This window comes from Vanellus vanellus (assembly GCF_965231255.1).
Source record: "Vanellus vanellus genome assembly, chromosome: Z".
NCBI lineage: Eukaryota > Metazoa > Chordata > Aves > Charadriiformes > Charadriidae > Vanellus > Vanellus vanellus.
In genome coordinates, this window is record NC_138908.1 from 61,198,208 (window position 1) to 61,222,027 (window position 23,820).

At 37.1% G+C, this 23,820-nt stretch overlaps 1 protein-coding gene across 3 annotated transcripts in view; it reads right to left on the bottom strand.

Moving 5' to 3' along the window:
- The window catches only part of CERT1 (ceramide transporter 1), a 79,498-nt gene that overhangs the window by 26,359 nt on the left and 29,319 nt on the right, over positions 1 to 23,820 (bottom strand). For all 3 annotated transcript variants that reach the window (XR_014270209.1, XM_082497779.1, XM_082497778.1), the window contains exons 4-6: positions 4,368 to 4,475; positions 3,424 to 3,562; positions 2,370 to 2,453 (exon numbers count right to left, since the gene is read on the bottom strand). Coding sequence is in view for 2 of the 3 variants with exons in the window: in XM_082497779.1 (XP_082353905.1) it covers positions 2,370 to 2,453; positions 3,424 to 3,562; positions 4,368 to 4,475 (331 nt within the window). In the remaining variant the exon portion in view is untranslated. The remainder of the gene's footprint in view (positions 1 to 2,369; positions 2,454 to 3,423; positions 3,563 to 4,367; positions 4,476 to 23,820) is intronic.

A 23,820-nucleotide genomic window follows, 5' to 3' on the forward strand; every position in this document is an offset into this window, starting at 1 on the left:
TACTCTTCCTAGCTTTTCACTCAAAGATCCAAGAGAACACAAAAAAGAAAAAGCCTCCCTATCCAGAATGTCTTCTTCAGAGCACTACAGAAATCCCTATAGTCATGTTAACTTTCTTCTCCCACGCAGGAAAGGTGCAGAAGGGAATAAATTTTGAAAGACAATGTGAATATGGTCCCTTAAGTCAGTTTTAAATCTAATAATTTGAATGTTAGATTAGTGTACCAGTGGTTTGAACAGCAAGCTCAAACACTCGTCTTTATTATGGTAGGCTAAATAAGAGGTTGAACCCATGCTTTTCACTTTCTGGAGTACTGACTGCAGAACAGGCCCAGAAAAAAACAGGCAACCGCTTCTCAGCCACAGTTAAGATTGTTCCAGTCTTTCTAAAACTGGATGGAGACTTCAAGAAGTGAACCCAAAATTTGAGAAACCAAAAGAATCTTAACAACTGCTCTGAGGCTAAGCTTTAGAAAAAAGGGTGAAGTTGAAGATAAATCTTTCACTGCCAGTTAGGCCAAGTAGTTTTCTGCCGAATACATGGGCACAGCTTTCTCAATCTGAGATATGTACTTCCTCCACTGCATCACTTATGACTTATGATTCCACTTTAGGGCAGAGACTCCAAATTTTCATTTCTCATCAAGCTTTGCAGCACTTAGCTACTAAATATTTAATGGATTTAGCAATTAGAAATCAAACTGAGGTACACAAAAACTAAAACGGAGAAAGCTTTTCATAAAAATAATTGATGGAAAGTAAATTTAATGGAAGCAGGAACCATAACAACCGGATGTAGAAGTTCTGCAAAAGCAAGGGGTTGCAGAAATTATTTTCTGTAGTGAGCTACAGTGTATATATATATACAGAGCTTATATACAGGCACCCATAATACATAGCAATTTCTTAGCATGCAAGTTCCCAAAGAGTTGATACAGAACTTTTTACAAGAGGAACATGGATATCACTTCAAATTCTTGTTAAACAGGTGATTAAAAAAAAAAAAATGAACTCACTTACTTTGCATTTAAATATCCAAAATGGCCAGATGTACTAAAAATATTGTCTTTCCTAATGACATTCCCCATATCATATGTATATATATATAGCAGATACACCAGAAGAACGTGGATATGAAGAACTGTTCTAAAGGTAAATTAAGCTGAAACTCCTACATGATCCTACAAAAATTAAGTTTGACAAAGACATCTCTTTCAAAATGAATCACGCTGTAAAATTAAATTCTGACTTAACATTTTTTTAAAGAAGGCCTTTTCAGTTTTCTGAAACTTGTTCTGACTTAACGGTCCTCAAAGAAAATGTATGCTGTTATATACACAATAGGATTAGTGGAACTGTGCACTTGCTTCCAGGTGAGCATTGCAAGCTTGCTTATCTTTGGTGATATGCAGCAAGAAATATTTATTCAAAACTTCAGAGTTATATGTTATTTAACCTCTGAAATCAGCATTATGATTAATCCTCAGTAGACCAAGCACTTCATATAGTTGAAAAAAAAAAAAAAAAATCCACTCATACGATGAATTCTGGAAACATGCTGAAAGCTCCTTCCCTTTCCTTTCCTCTTTCCTTGTAACGGTTTTGGCTATACTCTACTTAAATACAGCAAGGAAAGATGTAACACATGGGGACAATAGCCAATTAAAAAGAAAACAGAAGACACAGAAAAAGGCTTTTTTTCCCATATATTTTCTAGGTTCTTGAAGAAAGTGTTCACATTTTTAAAAACACTTCTGGTGAGTACTTCGGGAGATTCAATCAGAGTTGAAACTGGAGGGAGGGCAACCTCAAAGTTTTGTGATTCCATGTGTAAGAAATACCATAGGACTCACTGAATTTTCAATATCTAGAGAATGTAAACACCCAAATATTTCAGTCAGGAAAAAAAGAGAAAGTCTAAGAAGGAAACAAATAGATTTTAAATGAATACACAACTTCTACAAGGCCAGCAGTATCAGATTTCTAGAACAGCAAGACTTGCACGAGTTCTTCACATTTAGTGCACGGATGCAGTGAGTACAATAACTAGATCATTTACGATAAGAGTAAAAATCAGAATTCTGTTCATCATAACAATGGAAAATACAGTAAGAAAGTGCTAAAATTATGATGAGTGAGAATCAATAACAGTGCTGATTTAACCATTAAGTAGCCATAGAACTTAGAAAAACCATACTGGAACATACCTAACTAGAAAAGCATTGTGCTCCACCACACTCCTAATAAGACTCCCCTTTAAATAACTGTTCTTGCCTTTTTCTGTTTAGAAAAGAGCATTAATACACATCTATCAGGCTTATCATGACACCATTCATATGAATTTTCAGTGAAAAAGCTGGAACACTTACATTTTTCCTTACTGCTGTTACTGTTATGTAAAAAATCCCCATCTGAACGCATCGTAGGGAAATCATCTTCATCATCTTCTACCACTAAATTTGAGATAAAGTGTGTTACAGGAGTGAGAAAACATTTCCAATTCTTTACTGTTTAAGAAATAATTAAGAGCATCTTCACAGCTAGGCAGCATTTAAGATTTTTTTCTATAACAGTCATGAACCTCCCCCAACCCCCCTTTTTTTTTTTTGACCCAGGACCACTGTCAACATTACTGAGAGACCATCAGGAGACTAACATTTGCTCAGTGTTGAAGTTTAGCACTCAATTCTATGGGAGGAACATTATTTTAGTGTTACAGCTGGATAAGCAGGGTACCATGATTCAGCAACTACTCTTCTACACTAGAAAGTCTGCAAATAAGTGGAATTGTATTTATCTACTTTTTTCTTACTAACAAAAGTTACAAGCTGCCAGAACAAGCCCAGTGATGATTATAAATGCTTCAGGAGAGCGCATGGATATGACAACAAGTTGTGTTCCAAGAAGAACAATTCAGAGACATGTAGACATCCACACCTGAGTCTGCTAGGGCCTCAAGTGTGCACTGAGTTGCTCTAGTTCCAGCCAATACATCTCAGGAGCATTCATTGTGGCAGCATCTTTGCCTTTTTTAAAGAATGTATTGTTTCTATCAAAACTACTATCCCATTGGTTTTTAAAAATAAAAGGTAAGAGACACAGCGATAAACTAACTTGAATTCACCTTATGAGGGTAAATAATTATTCTTCTGTAACATCAAATGCTTAAAAGAGCATTCCTTTTGTACAGTTGACAGCTACAGGTTAATATTAAGTTAAGCAGATTTTTATGGGAATAGAACTTCTGAAGTGAAAATAGTTAACACTGTTTATGCAGAAATACCTACCATTGATCCCTATACTAAAGAGTAAATTTAAGAGACATTTTATTTACATGTCAAACGCTATAGTAACTATTTCAATGGCTATTGCTGTGTAAAAAGCTAAAATCTGTGAGATAAGAGTTTCCAGTTACAGTTTTACCTTTATCCCTCTGGAGTTCATCTTTGGAAACTGCATCTGCACAGGCATCAAAGTATTTCTGTAAAGTATCAACTTGTCTACACAAGATGTCTCTAAAGGTTTCCATTTCTGCAAGCTTCTCCCGTAAGCTATGGCCCTTCTGTAAATACAAGAGACAAAAGCCTGAAACGGTTCTACATACTCAGCAATAGTTCAATGCATAAATTAAAAAAAAAAAAAAAGGATTGCTGCAGCTATGAAGAACAAATTCAAGTACACTAAGGACATTTTAGATATCAACAGCTATGAAATACTGTCAGTGTTAAAAGAATGTAAGAAACCATATACAAGGGTCCTTACTCATTGTGTCCACTGGTCTCAGTCTCTTGTCTTGACTGCATCTGCTATATTAGAGCATTCAACAAAAGCTTATTAAAAATGTGATCTTGCATGCTGCCAACTTCATGCCTATTTGCCTGAAAATAGTCAGCTCCAGATCTTTGTTCCAAACTTTACTCCCCTTCCCTGTGTTACTCTTCTGCTCTCCCAGAAGTGCAGCCCACCCAAGTTCATCTGTTAAATATTTACCCACGTGAGACAAGGAAAGCCATCATTTGTCAATCAGTATTAATCAAATTGATTAAGTGAAAGAATCAGCATTCCTTTTCATGTAGAAGCCCTGATATTCTGAGGAGTAAATAAAGGATAATAAATGCTCCCACAGGGTTTACTTTCTTGCCGTTGGAAGTCAACACCACAGTTTAAAAGGGACAATTGCACAGAAGTACAAGAGAGCTTCCTGTACAATCTATTCATCATCATACGATGAGTTACTAACACTTACAGTAAACCAAGTATTTTTTATTTTTTCTAGACTAGTGTGAATGAGTCTTCACATAAATTATTTATTTTCCAGCTGCATGTGTTGTTTACACACCAATACTAAGAAAACTTTATTCACTAACCTTGAACGAAGAGGTGGATGTCGCGGAGTATCCACTTGCTCCAGAAACAAGAGACACCATGGAGCCATGGCGTCGTAAACTTGACTCTGATCCATAGCCAGATTCAGTCTGAAAAACAAATCACACACAAAACTAGAGTGCTGAGGCTTTTAATAAAAAAGAAATAATGAAAGCAAGTTTAATGTAATTTCTTCTGAACCCAGTCCATTTGTTTCTTGTCAGGAAGCAGCATGGGTTTAATAACTCAAATTGTGCCTGCATATTTAAAGTGTCGATGAAGCATCTGTAAAGTTACTATCGATCTGGTTTTTGTTATCATAATGATCTGTAAAAAAACAGTTACCTTCAACCTATTATGTGCCCCCAGAAGAACAAAGCAACAGATATTTAACGGTTCAAAAAAAAAATGGACAATATTCCATTATTTTGGTTTATGTAATCCCTACCAAACAATTTTCACACAGCATTCAAAAACATACAGTACTCTACAATTAATCAGGGGTTTAACATGGTGCAGTTTGAAGACAATTAGCCTCAATCCTTCCAATCATTCAAATAGTGCCATTTTATTTTTAAAAGCAACAAAACAGAGATCTTAGAAAAACAGACAATTACTGCTACCGAGTTTTTTTTCCTCCTCGTTCCAGACTTGTTCAGCCAAACTCTTTACACTAGACTGAAATTATTTTTTACAAAGAACAGAAGTCTACATAAACAAGGTGAGAAACTAAAAGCAAGAGAGAGAAGACCATAATAGTAACTAATTGAATAATGGAAAAAAAACCCCTCTATTAAAACAACAAAGAGATCTAAAAATATCCAGTCTGACAAGTTTCCTCAGAAATCACATAGAAGCAGATACTGAGGAATTGGAAGAAAAACATTTCCCTAAAGGTTAATGCAAATGGCCTGTGCAGGGCAAAGGAGAAGAAAACCCCTGAAAGATAATGCAAGAAATAAACAGATGGTTCAGAGTAATATTTGAAATTCAGATGGGGCAGGGAGAAGGGGAGACAAAACTAACTATATAAAATAAACAAGAAATAACCATGAAATTATAGCTGTTGTACTTTTTATGGAAAAAAAATGGAAACTGCATAGGCTTTGGCAAGACAAGAGAGTGCTGATAAATTAAGATGCAAATGAACTTAAACTGTATTAAAAGCCAGGAGAAAGGACAAGTATTGTTTGGTGTTGGTTAAAACAAGATTTCTACAATACTGCAATATGCAGGACAAAGTATGTATGTTTGGGTTAAAGGATCAGTGGCTAAGAAATCCAGTTTTAGAGACATGAAGAGAAATGAGACTGCGAAGAAAAACGTGAGTCCCAGAGTTGTCCGTATAATACCTGAATGAACATGACTGAGATTATCTAGCAAAACCAAGCAAGAAGGACCCAAGAGTCAATTTAAATCTAATCCATTTAAAGAATGAGGTAGAAGACAAGAAAGTGTTGAGGAAACATGAGAATCAGGATGAGTATTGAAAGTAGAAGTGGAGTTGAAAAATGAATATGACCAAGAAATGCAAGTGTAGTCAGAAAAAGGCACTCCAAAAGTCTTGGTAGAATAAGGCTAAGTGACCATAAACTTAAAATAAAAAAAGGGCACTTGTAAATTCGAAATATTTAGTAAGGCACATCTTAAATTTACTGCTTAATTTAGCAAAAGTTTAGAAATACTGCAACTTATCTGAACTAGGAGAAATAGACGATTATGTTTAACGACAGCTTAGAGTGAAATAATGGAACACAAGACAGTTTCCTTATTAAGTCATACTATAAGGATGTATTAATAATTTAGTAATTTCTGCTCTAAATCATGCATTTAAAGCAATCTTATGTTGAGCAAGAGTCCTAGAAAAATAGCTACATAACCGTAGCAACCAAAGTGTTAAAAGCTCCATTTTTTTAAGAATTAGTCCTACTATTTGTTTCAAAGCTTGTCTTTAAAATATCTATTTGAATAGTTTTTTTGTTAAAAACATTCACATTGGATGCATGGGACTTTTTTAGAATATCAGTTTAAGTGTAGAGCAGTATACCCAGCTTTGGCAATGTATTTGGGATATTGGACCACATTCTGAACTGCAATGAAATTCAGTGCAAGGATTATAACCTTAATTCACTGGTTTTAATTTTTAGTATAACAGAAATCAAATTATGAAGCTTTGATTAGTTTGTTTTTTTTTTCAAATACTCAAGTAAGGGCTTTTAGCTCTTTTATGGACTTTAAGTCCTCTAAAAGCTTGACGAGTAAAAACAAAGTAGGCAAGGGAATAAAAGGATTTCCAAATGGAGAGTAAGAGTTTGGGGCAAACAGTTATTCCATTTCAGAAGTCTTTAATAAGCATAAACCTGAAAAGAGCATTTTATAAGAGTCACACAGCACTTTGAAGCATGACACATTTCTTTTAATATTTCCTCTAAATGCACATCTAAAAACACTTCTCTTTTACTGGTAAAATCAGTGTTTATTTAATCATATGCTACAAACACTAAGATGGCTCTGAATGTGCTTTTACTACAGTCAGTTTGACAGTGGGGACCCATTCTATTTTCTCTGTAAGTTGTACACACTAGAAAGAAGGTAAAATTTCATTTCAACAGGATATGACTTGAACAGATCGATTTTACCATGTAGCCAAAATATCCATTGCATTCATGTCAGAGCATTTTAACTAAGGACAGCAAACATCATCTGATTGCTTACTCATTTAAGTGAGAAAGAAACACTTATGCAAAACCTGGATTTAAGCTTAGGAAGTGAAATTTTTGAACTTGCCTATTTGAAGATTTACTCAAAATCACATCTTAGTAGTATTACTTTATAATTTACAAGAATATATGTAACCTTACAAGTAGAAAGTCTGGTGACATATTCTACATTTGAATTAAATACTTTTCTTCCAATATTACTCATGCAGTCAATACGCAGTTAACTTAGATCACAAAATAAAAGCTGAGGGTGAAAGAATAAACTTCTTTCCATATCAATATGTACGCTTGATTTTTTTTTAAGGTACCTTTTCAGCAGTATATTTGACTGTCATTTATGCTTGTGATTAATAAATTCCACTACACAGTTCATCCACAATTCAGAACTGTATACAATACAGCTATCAACTTGCAAACCCTACCAATAAAAAGTTGTTACATAAAAAGCATTTAGGGAGTTTTAACTCTTTGCAACTAAGGAGCAAATTCAGCAGATGGAACAGCAGACTGAAGAGCACACACCATGAATCCAAAGCATGTGCATTTACAGATCACATTCACAAAACTGTCTCAGACAATGATATTTTAACAGCCAAAAGGAAAAAAACGAAAATTACATCAAGACTACTTATTTGTCAGAAGAACATAAAATAAGTATTTCTTCATAACTGATGCAGAGACAAGCCATCCAGCTAACAGCAGACACATGCAAGCAGCTTAACACAAACAATGAAAGCAGGAATCATGCAAAGCCCCACCATTCTACTACCGCAACATCTAAATGAGAGCAGGTCACTGCCGCATTTATGTCTTGCAAAGCAGATCATCATTAACTATTCACTGCAGAAATACTCAATTACATTGCGAAGAGGAATGTTGACACAAGCTTCTTCTCTTTACACAATTTTTGATTTCCCAAGATAAAAATTGGAAAAGCAGATAGAGTCCATATAATAGAAGCTAACAGTCTCTGCTTGAAAACAAAACTTGCAGAAGTTGTATCAATTCATCAGGCACTAATGCTAATTTACCATGCTGACTATATAGATGCAGTTCTTCGAAATTCCATGCATTAATCATAGCTTCAAAGCGACACTAAAACTGGCACTTGTTAGTACACTGCAACACCTTCAGCTTTCTAAGGCAGTGCACAAAATCCATTAATCCTTTTGTTATGTTAGACGAGAGGGAAGAGCCACATGATCCAAAGCTTCATGTGATTCTTTATTGGAGCAGGTGCTGGTATCAGCAACAAGGCAGTACGTCAGAAAAGCTGTGTTAAGTAAAACAGCTAAGGGTTTGCAGAATCATATTGCAGACTTCCATTACGGCTCACACTGATCCACCAGTTAAAGATTTCCTGAAGTGGGTCAATAATACTCCCGAGTAACGTACAGACTCACTGGAAACCTCCTGCACTTAAAAAAAAAATCAAATAAAGCGAATTATTCTCCGATATCTTCAAGGAATTATTTTGATTCTGTCTCAATTTAGTGTCTGTCAAGTGCTTCAATGTATGCTTGTCCACCAAGGCAGATATTTGCAGTGAGCATTATAAATTATTTATAATTTTACATAACACAAGCAGTAGGCAGCTCCTCCCTCTAAGGCATACGGCACACCCTAGGAGGTGATGAAACAGACATCAGGATACAGTGACTCTAATCATGTTCTCTGCAGTATTTGTGAAAAATACTACTAAAAGCTCCAAGAGATCAAACTGCAATATCTTACAGGCTTGGGGAAGAGCAGCTGGAAAGCTGCCCAACAGAATAGGACCAGGGAGCATTTGTCAACAGCCATCTGAATATGATCCAGCAGTGTGCCCAGGTGGCCAAGGCGGCCAATTGTATTCTGGTCTGTGTCAGGAATACTGTTGTGAGCAGGACTAGGGAAGTGATCATCCCCCTGTACTCAACACTGGTGAGGCCCCACCTCGAATACTTTGTTCAATTTTGGGCCCCTCACTACACGAAAGACATTGAGATTCTGGAGTGAGTCCAAAGAAGAACAACAACACTGGTGAAGTATCTCCAGCACAAGTCTTATGAGGAGCAGCTGAGGGAACAGGGGTTGTTTAGCCTGGAGAAAAGGAGGCTGAGGGGAGACCTTATCGCTCTCTACGACTACCTGAAAGGAGGCTGTAGCGAGGTGGGGGGTTGGTATCTTCTCCCAAGTAACAAGTGATAGAACATGAGGAAACGGCCTCAAATTGCACTAGGGGAGGTTTAGACTGGATCTTAGGTAAAATGTCTTCACCAAAAGGGTTATCAAGCATTGGAACAGGCTGCCCAGGGAAGTGGTAGAATCACCATTCCCAGAAGTATTTAAAAGACAAGTAGACATGGTGCTTAGGGACACGGTTTAATGGTGGTTTTTGCAGTGTTACATTAATGGTTGGACTCAATGATCTTAAAGTCCCCTTCCAACCTGGATGATTCTATGATCTTATGAAAAACAAGAATGTAGAAAAAAGTAAAAACGCAAAATGAACGACATGGAAGATACTATCAAAGACTTGGTGGAGACTAAGCAGACAAGCTCTATAAAACATCTATGTTCCAAGGACAATTTTTAGACTTTCTGCAAATGCTTAAAACATATACTTGAAGAAAGAAGGGTTACTGCTATGATGAGCCAACCTACGGATGGCCACAGACAGTAAGAATACCACAGACACTACAGTTAGGGCAGCCCATGATGCATTTCTGAGGACTGAAGTTAAAGATACAATTAACATGTGTCTGTAGGTCTGATTTTTCAATTGTTCCATAGCCACTGACAATGGGAATTTATTAATTATTAGCAGGAAGGAAGAGATGGGAATTTCACAACACAGGTCACAGTAGCTGTATAATGATTCCTTGCCTACATCCCTCCTAAGCACAGCGCAGGAGACTACTTAGAAAGTTTCTAACATGACCTTTCTTTGCAACTGCAAAAACAGATAAAGAAATGCGGACATATTTTTCCTCCAACAGTGATAAAAGTTGCAATTCCATAGTAAATAGCATAGTATGTGCACAGGAGGAAAACAACAGGAATTTTAAGTTGAAAAATAAGTATAATAAGATAACTGAAAGAACAGAAACTATAGCAATATAAGCCCTAAGATTACTTTAACTGTTATACTCACTTATCTAATCCAAGTAACAATTACCTTTTGGATCTTTACTTTGCAAACTCCATATACTTTTGGTATGTTGTCATGTGTTGCCTGCAGACTATAGGCCTCTAACAGCTGCATGACCTAGAGTAGTACACAGGCTGATAAACCCTGGAACCACATACTGCTTTCTAAAGAAAGGAAAAGAGCCAAGAAGCAGTATCAACACAAATCATTGCAGAAAGAAGAGAACGCAAGTTGACAAAGAGGCAACTAAAGGCAAATGACTGGCCCTTGATAATCTTTATCCACATAGTTCACACTCACGTTTACTTACATGGATGTATACTGTTTTTTCCATGAATTCTGTTAACTGTTAATATACACTGGAAAACTATTCACCAAATATTATTCAACATCTTTAAATGCTAAGATTTCACAAAAGTTGAATTGGGAGAGGCAGCCACTCCAAAAGCAGAATGAAGAACAGCCAGGATGCTGAGCAGGAGGACACCCAGGAGCCCACAGAGAAGGTGAGTAATAGAACACCTTTATCGTCCTGCTCCTCAGTCTTGGGAACCACTGTCAAAATGTGATTTTACAGAATAAAACTCTTCTGTAAGCCAAAGTACCAAAACCCCAGCTGACAACTGCATCCCTCTGCATACTGACTTAGTAATAAAACTAAAGCAGCTTGTACTACTGGGCCATAAGGCTATAACAAGACTGGGAGAGGACTACATTTGTCCCTCCTATGACTCTGGGCTGTCAGGAGACAGAAGTAGGATCTCTAGAGCTACACAAGAATTAGGAATCTCCATTCTGCTATTAGACATTGTCAGAAAAAGCACTGATGTTCTGGCCTTCACTCTCAATACACTGAAGTAAGTGTTCTTATTTGCTTCGATGCTTTGACAGCTAGAGGGAATAGTCATAAATTTCGAAGAATGAGTTAATTCGAATACATACTGCTTGATCTTGGTTTAAGGATAGTCCTTGCGCAACTGTACTTTTAAAAATAAAAACAGTGCTGATCCTAACTGCAAGCACTTGCCATATCATTCCTTTTAACAGTTATACAAAATCACATAATAGTTAAATTGCATTTAATAGTTACATTAAATCATCACTATGTATAAAATTCAAAAGGGAGTGTTGCCAGGGACAATGCACAAGTGCTGGCAGTCCGAGAAGCCAGGAGGCAGCAGGGAAACCCATTGCAGCAGCTCGAGGACCAGCCTTGGTGCGCCCCCCTGCAAAGCAACCATGATGTGGAAGGAAAGCTGGCACCTACCCAGGACAGGGCACGCAGGGGTAACCCATCTCCCATTAGCAGCCACCAGGAGTGAACTGCGTGCAGTGTTCACAGGTAACAGACATTAAGTAATATATTACTTATTCTTCAAAGTGGCAGGGAAGGAATGATTTGCCTCTCACTCCACTCACAGTGCAGTGTTGTGGTTTTTTTTTTTTTTTTTTTAACCTAATAATCTAATACTTTGCTACCTTAAGTATAACCTCTGCATAGGAGTGGAAAAACACATCCATAATCAGGGTTGTGCTGAAGAATCTTGGGCTAGACCGTAATGGAGAGATCTTGGTTAAACAGCGAAGTTAGTTGTTGGGTTTTTTCCCCCATCTTTGAAGAAAGTTACTTTTCGCAAGCTTGAGACAGTTTTGCTCCTGGACTTGAGAACCCTATACTTTGCTTATTCAGAGGAAACATTTTTATATCAAGAAACCCCAGAATTCAAAGTACAGGTGCAGGCAAGGTTCTTACTTGCACAGGAAAAAAAATGGACTACAAAAAGCTTTACAGCAACACAGAACAAATCCACCAGCAGGTTTAATCGATAAACAGAAAAACTACCAAAGCAAATGCTATTCCAAAACCCACAAAGGTCATTAAATATCTTGTTCACCTAGTGCAGTTAACAGTTATCCTGTCACTGCTACACACAGGAACAGAATCTTCCCTTCCACTCAATCCTCAGATGTTCATCTAGCCCTCAGAATAGAAATCTCTGTGAAATGCTTGGCATAACCCTGAGTATGCAATACCCAGCAAGCACTGGAAGATGAAGAAAGTTGGAATTGTCAAAGATGGATAAGTCCATATTACATTTGACAGAGGATTTAAGAAAAATTGATCTTACACCCAAAGGAAAACCATGAGAACACATTCAGTTTTAACTGCAATCTTACAGTAGTAATTTGGGAAAAGGTGGGGCAAAAGAAGAGGTTACTTTCAACACAGTGCCTGTTTTTGCATCTGATACCCTATCAAACACTTTTCTTGACTTTCAAAACCTACTCCCTATTCTTATTTTCTTCTTGCTGTAGCCCTTGTTTTTATCACACTCACTTCCTTCAAAACCAAGGGAGGCTCACTGCAGCCATTACACATCTGAACAAAAAAGGTTATATGAAATAAGAGACTCTCCAGGACATGCATCTTTTTGTCATGTTCCTGATAGAGCTTCAGATGCCTCATATTGTCCAGTGTTGAAGTTTCATAAGAACAGTCCTTCTATTTATGACAAAACTATGTTTATTTAGAAAGGAAGCCCAGTCTGGTTTAAAAGCTCTTTATGCATACAGAACCCTGCCACCAGTACAAGCTTTAGGCCTGTCTCCAGCAATACATCAATTTGGCAACATAAAGATTCTGTGCCTGAAGCTCAACCTAATTAGGCAATAATTCTTTCCAAAGGTAGTTTTTTTTTTTTTTAACAAAAGATTAACAGACTAGATAGAAAGTATCAATTTAAAGATACTGAAAGAATAACTATATAAACAAAAAAAGAACAGTTCTGCATGACAAGCAGAAAAGAACTTAGACCATAAGAAACATTTGTAAGATCTTAACTCAAATGCCTGATATACAACAGATGTACCAAAATGTTTAAAAAGTTAAATGAAAACATGAATTGGTTTACAAAGATGAGCACTACCCAGTTCTATAATCCTAATATTAATTTGTGGGTCAAGAGTAAGTCTAATATGATTAAAACCAAAATGCCAAAGTCACAAATTATATTAACACTTCAAATGTTTAGACATAAGACCTAGTTCCAGACACAGAAAGGCAAAGATATGCATATAGTGTAGTTTCCACCTCAAAAAGCTTTAGAAACAGATTTAGATTATGCTATGAGCTCTGTATAATTGAATTTCAAGTAAAGGGCACATATGGATATCCAAAAGCATAACAACTCAGATCCTTTCCAGAAGCTTGTTGAATCACCAACCTGAAGCATAAGAGTAAGTCCTCCCATCAAAAGATATCATAATAACTATTATGAGAGATATATATTATGATATCATAACAACTATGTTCTAACTGGTCAGGACCGGGCAAATTAAGTTTCTGTACACCCCATATTACTTCTGTGTTAGCTTATTCACGTACAAGCGTCCGAAAATATACCCGTTCATGGTTTAACGTCCCCAGGTCGATATCCTGTGTGACCACTAGAGGGAAATAGCAAAAAGGAAACACACGCACGTCTAAAGGTTACTATTGGTCAAAGCCCAAAAGTAACCCTTACCCTGTTTCTGCTGCAGTCCCTGTGCATATAAACCTTCTTTCCCTGGCAGACAATTAAAACCAGAGCAGTTTTACCTTTAGCCTGTATAATTACATTTGAGACACGTTGCTAAGTGAGGATAAGGTTTACCGCACAGTATGCGAGAAGTAACAATGACATCTATTGCTGAAACAATGGCAGTGAATTAGAAGTTTTAATAGAGATTAATGAAATTATTCTGAAGTCACACCTCTCAGTCGGTTCAAAACAGTGAAGCAAGTAACACCACGTTAATTTCCATTTAAGATTATCCAAAGTCATTACCAGCAAATTAAACACACTGACAAATGTTTAGGCACAGATTTCTTAAAACTTCATTTAACATGAGGCAGTTAGACTCAATGAAATTTAGCTTTAAAAAAGAACGCTTAATGTGACATACAGAAAACTGGGCAACTCTGTCTCAAGTACCATGTCTGACTAGAAGATTTTTCTTCACATTCAACTGCTAGCCATTAGTCTTCAGCTGTCAAACATACAGCTCACAATGAAAGTGAGTTTTATATACCAGCCTGATGAACAGACACAGGATTTCTTCATGTACAGAGTATGCATTAAGTAGGTTCCCACCAAACTAGTTTTCCCTGTATGCATATGCACTTTGAGAAGCATCAGAAGAAACAGTTCTAGTTACCCTTCCAAACCCACAAATGTCATGCAGTAGTGACACAGAGACGCTTCATTTGAAATAAGTTATCTACTCTATTCATAACACTTAAGTTTAAGTGGGCTTACTTAGGAGTCTGTAGCACTTAAACACAATGCAAATTCCAGAAAGCTAATCTTTTGATAATTAAAATGTTACCTGACATTACACACATTAAAAATATTACACTCAACTTCATCCACCAATACAAAAAATACACCCACCCCCCCTTACTCATTCATGTGAAAAGGAACAGATTGCTTTTATTTGCTGAAAGCCAACACCCTCTGTGCAAGACAATAGGAAAAACAACTTCAAGCACAGCACGGGTCTCTACAATAAGATGACCTGCCCTTGAAGGAAAACCCGGGAGTTGGAAGAAAAACATTTCACAAAAGGCTGCTTCTAGTGCACCAAAAGAAAACAAACCAAAGCATCTAGGCTCTAAAGTGCTCAGGACTTTGAAGACAAGCATTATCACCAGTTTTATACAAGATTGTAATACTGTCAGCCATCCTAAGGTTGAGCAGTAAGCTGTGTGTCACCATTTTTGTTCTTACTGTTTTCCAGAGGGGTAAAAAAGTATGAACAAGATAAAGGATGCCAGTGCAGCGCTGGGTACCAACACAAAAACCTCCCTATAATAAGCATGAGTTAGAACAGTGTACTACTGATAAAACAAGCAGTTTAGTAGCCTATTCCAATTCAGTCTTCTAGTAATTAAACTGTCTTGTTTCGTGACAGCAGCACTGTGTTTTGTACAAGCTGCAGGAGCACTTTCTGCAAGAACTTGTGCCGTAACAGCACACCGTACTATCAAAAGTCCAGGCAACTGCAGAAAGACATTCAATATGTATGACCTCAGATTAAATTATTTTCTAGACCCATATATTCTCTATATACTGCTATATAGTCCAACCCCGCTGCTGGTTCCCTTACAGCAGTATATATCCCTGAGGAATTCATCATGAGAAAATCATCCATGTGTTAAGAGCTCACAAACTGCTCAAAACGCTGATGCTACTGCCTGCAGACACTGGAGTGTGTGTGGTGGAGTGGCAAAAGACTTAAGGACAATGGCCATATTCTTGCTGTTACCCGCTTTGGATTCCAAAACATTAAAAGCTGACTTCACTCCATTGCTAAGTGAGGGGAGGGAGACTCCCACCTGATGGTAGGCAAGATAAGATGTTCACTGACCATTCTGCATAGCAGTGACAAAACACATATTCTGCCACCAGATCTTCATATTCTGACAGATCTGCATATAGTCCAATTCAGGCATGAAAAAGTAGCAGCCATAAAAATGGAAGATAAGTTAAACTATGTTATCTACATCTAAAAGCACTCCACACTCAAAGCTGATGCACAGCCTAGGACAGTAAAGGAAACCTTTGCAGACTGCCTGTGTATCACAGGGCTCTAAAAATATAAGACCTTTCTTGAAGCATTTTATATTGAGACACTATAAATCAATGAGGCTGGCAGAAAACCTTTCCAGCCAGGTAACACACAAGTTTTGCTTCTAATTGCAGCCTCAGGTCACATATTGCAGACTTCCTTTTCTTATGACCAAGCCCAAACACATAATGGAGCATGTTTTTACTCCAGGTGCATCACTTGTCTACTCACATGGATACTCCAAGAAAAAGAGGCTACGTATGACTGGTACTGACTGCTGAACACTCTTGATCTGTTAAAGATATGTCTAGCAGGCATAATGGCCTCTTTTTAAGAATTAAAACTAGACCAGTAAGCCTCTGAAGTTAGATACACTTGCACAAACCTTAAATCCCATGTGTTGTTTGATTAGATTATGGGAAGTGTAGTCTAACTAGCTTTTATTGCTTATCTTTGCACTTTCTTTTTGCATTTCAAAATGGCATGTTTACCAAACAGATTTCCTCAGACCTACTAATACCACTAAACACATGAAATAGGTATTTTATCTTCTGCTTAACCTCATTTAGCACATTTGGGGGCAGGTAGAAACAAGAATATAAGTAAGCAGAAGTTGCACCTTCAAATAATGCAAGAATAAAGCAAAACTCCAAGGAGACAGTTTAACCAGATCTTTTATTTACAGAGCCTGAAACCTAGCAAAGTGAGGCAATAAAACTTCACTTTGTTAAAAAAGTATCATTTCAAGACAGGAACCAGGAATGCTTTTGCTGTGAAGCAGAAAATATTATGACATGAGCAAGGAAGAATTGAACTGCTATACAAGAAATATGCTTTTATCACAAAATCAGAATGATTAGGTTGCAAGACATCTCTAGAACTACCTCCTGCTCAGATCACATCCAACTGGATACCCAGGCCTCCACCCCATAAGGAGAATTCTTCAGAGAATTGTAATATCTATTTTCAAAGCCAAAGTAATTGTTACGAAACATAACTGGAACACATAGGCAAAGAAAAACTGGGCTGGTCAAAGTGAAACAATCTGCACTGTTTATAATTAATCAAGTGTGTTGAGCTGGAATGGACTGAAAGCTTTAGTCCAGTTTTAAATAGTCTTAACTGTAACTACTTATTAATAAAGCTGCAACTTACAGCTCCTGTTTGAACATAGGCCTAAGAGTGGCAAAGGGGTGCCAAGACAGACAAAACTATTTTTTCCCGTCCTGAAAGGAAGTTTCAACAGTTTGGAAGCGACAGCATTTAGGTTTGCTGCAGCATACGCTTGTGTAGTCAACTGAAACTGCTGACTCACTGGCTTTCCCCTAAAGTCTTCTTTCAGGAAATACAGTTTCCACCAATAAGCACACTTAGCAAATTTAGTAATGTTAAATGACAAGCAATATCATATGTATTAAAGAGTTCCTGCTGATAACAGTGCTAAAATAATGGAACGTATAAGACATACCCAAGCTTAGTCTTCCTTCTTGAAAGAGCATACTTGATTCAATTTTAAAGAAAGAAGCTTTTGTTATTTCCAGTAAAGAACTAATAACTTGAGAAATCCATCTAATCTTCCCCTGAAAGCACAGCTTCCTTACACCATCTACAAGTTTCACTACCAGCATCATACCGTACATTAGGGCAAGTAGATCTTATCAGCTGAGCAGCCTCAGCTATACTTGCTTGCTTAAACCAGCAATTTTAAGGTAATACATAAGTCCCCACAAGTTATTTCAGATTACCAGGGTGGGATGAAAGATGGATACCTCTCTCTTTATTCCTCCCCACCCCCAACATTTTCTGATACCTGTGTTCATACCAACCAATACAGGACACTTAGATATTAGCAGTTAAATATTAAACCTTTCTTCCTCCCCTCCCATTTAAAACAGGTATGCTCAAGACACCAGATTTTTGATTCCTCTGGAGCAAGTCCATTCACCTAGATGACACTAAGGTGATAGCAAATGCATATTTTCAAGCATTATGTTTTCACACAGAGAACAGGATCTTTTTGTTGTCCTACAGTGGAAATGATATTAGTAGAATTACCTTAAGGGCTTCCAATAACAGCAAGTGGACATTGAATTAAAAAAGCAGAAGATGCCCCCAACCTTGCTGTTCTGTGCTTAAAGAATGCCCGAGCTCTTTAGGGTCACATTAGCTCCTGCAGCCATTGTCTTTATCAGGAGGGGCACAGGGGTGGTGGAGTGTGTCCCTCTCTCTCAAAAGAGCCAAAAATTTACCTCTGTTGAATGTTACTGAATATGTATCATTGCTACTTGTGCACCCCACCCATGTGGCTGAGCAACATCTACTCCCTATGGCTAGGGCGTAACTCTGGTCTGTTAATATCAAGTCAATGAATTTTGCTGTACTGAAAGCTCACTGAAGAAAAGCCATTTTTACAAAGTCTTTTAGAAAGAAAAAAGACTGCATTTGGTAGAGGCATACAGAGTATCCAAGATTTTTCTATTAAACTGTTAATGCATAGTACTGTTTGAGCTGATGAATAATAATTCTGAGTAAGCAGCATGCAGATTTATTTAGCAAGTGTCAACTTTTAACTGTTTAACCACTTACTACTTCCACATTGCAGCTCTATACTTTCTGTTCTTGACACCAAGAGCTTACCCCGATTTGAAGCAGCATTTACCACTGAAGTCCAGCTTGACATACGACTCCATGAACAGTATTGTTTTCAGAGAGACCGTGCAAAAACATGCTGCGACTCTGCCATGGAGAGCTCGACTCCTAGAACTACTGTGTGTCATTCTGCCAGTTTCAAACATTGACATTACCCTTATTTCTATAAAATGAAAGTAGACGCTATCAAAATTATCTACCACAGTTGTTTTCAAAGTGACACCTTTGAGTTTACTGCTAGAATCCTGCTTTTTTATAGAAATGAGACTGGTTATTTACTGCACAGACTGCTGCATGTTGAGTCTGGTAGCTTAGTTCTGGTCACCTCAAGACTCAGCACTAGACTTGGCACCAAGTGTACTTTAGCCATGTACATCACCCTTCACTAAATAGCATTACAAAAATATTGTCTGACATACTCTTAACAGCTTAGCAGTAGCCTTTCATGCTATCCGATATCAAGTTCACACTTTTCAAAGTGTTTTCTTTCACACAGTATGGCACCTACAAGGCAATGCTCTGCTAATTTGCATTTTGGCCTGTAATTTTCAGGCATTCTTTAGTTATTTCAGAACACCCTGGTTCACCAGTCCGGCTATGTAGTGATCAAAAGGTTACTTTAACCCTTATGTGCGTTTGAATCTTCAGTCAATTCATAGTTTTAGCTAATTTAAGGGAAAGATAGGAGTAAACTCAATCAACTAAGTTCATTATCTTTTGAGGGTGGGGGGTTTCAGAGAAGCAGAAATCAAGACCTCTAAGATTATGAAGACTACCTCTTAATGCTTTGACTAGATGAAGAAAACTTTTCAAATTAGGAACATATGGCAGACAGTGATCACAGCTTGCATGAATACAAAGATTCAAGATTATCTTAAGTGCATGTACATATAAAGCTTCAGACTCAGATAAGCAGCTCCCAATAGAATAATAAGCAAGCACAGCTATCAGACAAGATACTGCCAAACCGTCTAGCCTTTCTTCACCCAGCCAGTCTCCACACTTTAGAAAGTACTAGAAGCAGCACAATCACTTAAGAAAATGAACCCAACCCAAGCAACAGTAAGAATGATTTCTGGAAAGAAACTAGAACGAAAGACAGCAGAGTTGGAAAGACTGAAATTGCCAGAAGAGCAGCAAAAACTTAACATTTGCACACACTGCAGAAAAATGAAGTTCAAGGTTTACTTGGTTATAGGAAACGTACTGCACAAATACAGGACAGGTAACAATGTGCAGATAGTTCTAGAGAGGGATCAGATTTAGCGGTCCTCAAGCTGAATAAGCAAAAAAAATTGTGGTGTTGCCAACAGGGTAGGTGCCAAAACCCACAAAATAATCCTATGTTCTATACAACATCTGTAAGATTCTCAGTGGGAATACCGAGTCTAATTTTGGTGCTGTACCTCAAAGAAAGACGAGGAATGAGTTCAGAAGAGAACCATACAAGGTACAGAGTTGTAAAATGTCTGCATGAACAACAACTGAGGAATGGGGAACTGTTCAGGCTAACATAAAAATACAAGAAATCTTAAGTGTTGCAAAGATGAAGGGAATAATGTCCCCTCCAGACTGACTGCAAGTAAGAGTACCCTATAAAGGAAAATTCAGATTAGATGAGGATGACAAGAAGAAATCCCTTTAACAGCAGAGACCGGCTATAATTATTACATGACAGCTCACAGTTACAACACTTACCAGTCCAACGCATAATGAAACATAGCATCCAATAAGGATGACTAGTTCCTATTAGGGGAAGAATTTGGATGAACTTTATGACTCTTCCTTCAGGAAAACCCTTCAGTTTGTTTCTCCTCTGATACCTATACTAGTCAGATGTCCCTGAAGAGCGAAACAGAAAAGCCAGTATTCACAGTGAAAGGACCAGTGAACTTGAAAAGCTAGACAAAGTGCTTGGACTTGAGACAGCCACATCATTCTGTGTACTTCCCACTTTAGTCTTGCAGCTTATTACTGCAAAGTTCAGAAGATTATGCTTGGACTTAATTTTTTGTTTAGTTATCAGGGAATATTTTTGCAAACACTTCAAAAGGGAGATGTCAAACATGAATACAGAAGAACTTAAATTACAGATTTTATGTAAAAATACAACAGTGACAGAACAGCAACAAGAACAGATCTAAGTTCCTGCATAAGCTTGAGTAATGGTTTTCTAGTTTCAAACTAACATACAATGTTTTTGAAACACTTTTAAGCACATGTCTCTACCATTTATCAGCGACTTGCCTACACATTTAAGTCTGTTAACCACATAATTTTTACAGATTAACACAGATATCTGAATGCTGTTCTCCAGCCTCCTCTCAGGCAAGTTGCACTGCTGCTGCAAGTGCCTGAGAGGCACTCACAAAGCCAGAGTGAGAAGGGGGCACTAGCTTCTGGACCAACATTGATATCACAGAAACTAATAGGGTATTCTATACAATCCAAAGTGTCAGCATCAAACAGAAAAAAATAGACTTTGTTGATATGCTGCAGAGCATCAGACAACAGAACAAGACAACCCAAATCGATTTGATAAGGAACAATAGCTGACACCAAGACTACTTAAGAAACTTGTTCCAACATTTAGGCCACTGATATCAACAGAGGAAAAAGGAGGCCTTATCATTGCTCTCCTACAATCCTTACTATGAACCTGAGAAATAAAAACCAAGTAAAACAATATTTACGTACTCCTGTATCTCCTGTGCTTTCCCTTCATCTGCACTGTTGTTTCCACTTAAGCCAGTCTGATTTGTGAATGGGTATGGAGCAGAAGCAGGGACAGAAGAACTGGTGTTAAGATGAAGTGGGAAAAAATGAACAGATTAGGGGGCCACACTTTCCTTTTCAGACTTCAGCAACCACTGCTGAGGAAGTAAATAATTTAAAAATCACACATTACTGAAACACCTAAACTCTAGGAGAAGTAGCTGGAGAAATGACAACAGACAGTATTCCTATTGCTGCCTCCTATATGATGTATCTGAAATTATTGGAAAGTTTTAATTTTGAAGTAATCAACAATGTTGTATTTATAATTAGCATTCACTCATCAACATTAGAACAGATATCATTTGCTAGAAATTACTTGACAGTGCCTAGTTGTCAGCAATATAGTAAACCAGTACAAAAAAAATTACTTATAAAGGTCATAACATCAATGTAGACTTCAGAAGACCATTTGCACAGTATTTAGTTATGCACTTAAACATAGCCTACACAGACATGCAAGCTACTTATTTCAGTGGCTCCACAAAGATTTGCCAGAACAGAAATTAAGTCTAATGTACAAAACTATTTACTGATGGAATAAATGTATACTTAATTTAATTTCTATTTAAAAAGTTTGTTACATCAGTATGCTGAATAAAAATGTTTCTATAGCGTTCCTACTCTGCATATACTTTCCTATTAATTCTGCATTATCTCACTCATATTTGTTTCAGTCTAGACACATAACAGATTTAGAGTGATTTATTTGCATGTCTTTATTGGCATTGTCAGTAAATTAGTTCAATCTTGGAGCAGGATTTGAGAGGTGTAGAAAAGGAGAAAATTACCCTGTCTTCACAGAATGTTACAGCTCTCCTCACAACTGCTGAAAGCCTGTGGGCAAGTTAAACATGTAGCACCCATCTCTCCCTTTCCTATTGATAATCTGAGCTCTATATTTTTCACAAATTAAAACTCTGATACTGGTTTCTGACCAGATTAACTTGTCAAATTTTTTGCTCACACATCTACTGCTGATAAAATAGTAGTATGAGAAAGTTACCTCCACTAGCATTTTCCAGTGGTTTTTTTTTTTAGCACAGCTAACTAAAAATAATCTCATAGATCAATATTTACATACCATATTCAAACAAAAGCTTGAGTTAAAGTATTGTTAACATGACATTTCTTAAGACAGCTATTAGGTTGAATGAATGGGCAGATGGCACTTGGGTCTCAGTCTGAAGGTGAAGCATTCCAATTACAGAACACAGGGAACTGAGATACCCTGGGTGCTTAACATCAAGTTGGAAGTGAAATTTAAGGTTTGCTCTGAGTTTGAAATAAGTTACTCCTGCATAACTTCTTGTACTTAAGTTCATAAAAGAAGTAACACAAAGACAGAAGGCCAAGTTTAATTTTAAGAAATACTTTATTATTGTACTTCAATATTTTACCCGATGTCCTTCATACTGAAAAGCTGACTGGTATTACCAACATATTTAAGCAATCTGACATTAACTCAACCTTTTAGAATTGGAACAACTAGAATGATTTGAATGGGATCTTTTAAGAGTACTCTGTGGATTACTTTGTTATATTTAAGATGCTTCTCAAGTGCACAACACTATGATGCTCTGTTTTTAGCCATTAGAGTTTTGCTTTTGTATGGTGTTGCACTCATGTTAGAGTAGCAAAAGCTCACCTCTACCCCTTGTCCTCTCCTCAGACACACAGGTACCTGGCTGCCTTTTCTGCTTCAACTTCACGATTACTGCTAGTAGTAATATTTTTCAATGTCTAACAGCACATTCAGTAACTCCTTTAGAACAGCACATTGGCAAGAGAAAACAATATGCAGATTACCTTATGGGTGAAATTAATGACTCAATACTTTGTGCGTAAGGTAATTGTTAACTTTAAGGTTATGTGGGAAAAAAAAAAAAAAAAAAAGAACCACATTTTATGTGGTTAACAAGCATTTTGTGAAAATTTCAAGCTGACATGGGTTTGGTCCCTCCCCTGGCCCCAACAGTATTCTACAGTGCCCTTATTACCTGCAATAAAAATTATACTGTTTAAAGTTTGCCCTGCAGTTTCTTAAATTAATCTATGAATTACAAAATTAGGATCCACATTCAGAAAATAATAATCTCAAAACTAAATCCCTCAATTCTAGTCTACTTGTTTGGAAATGTATCAGTACTTAATAAATGAAGTGAATCAACTGTTTGAATACTTATGCCTAAATTTGACTTTACTAGCCTGCCAAATACAGCTTTTTGTTTTTTTCACCATCTTAGCTAGATGTGTACTTAAACAATGCAAAAAACTGGGATGTGAAGCATTTTACTGAGTTTGACAACTGATAATTTAAAAAACAAGTTGTAGTATATTGAGAATTTCACAAAATTAGAATTACTTACAAGCTAAATTATCTTTGACCCGCTGTGGCTGCCACGCCCCCTCCCTCCATGCTACCTGGGGAAAAAAGTTGCCTGAAGAAACATTTAATAAGTTTTACTCTTCTCAATGTTTCTGTGTAACCTAAGTAGACAACTACTCCTCTCTCAGCATCTAATCAACAGTAAGAACAATCAAGTAGTCACTCCTTCAAGGTAGCCA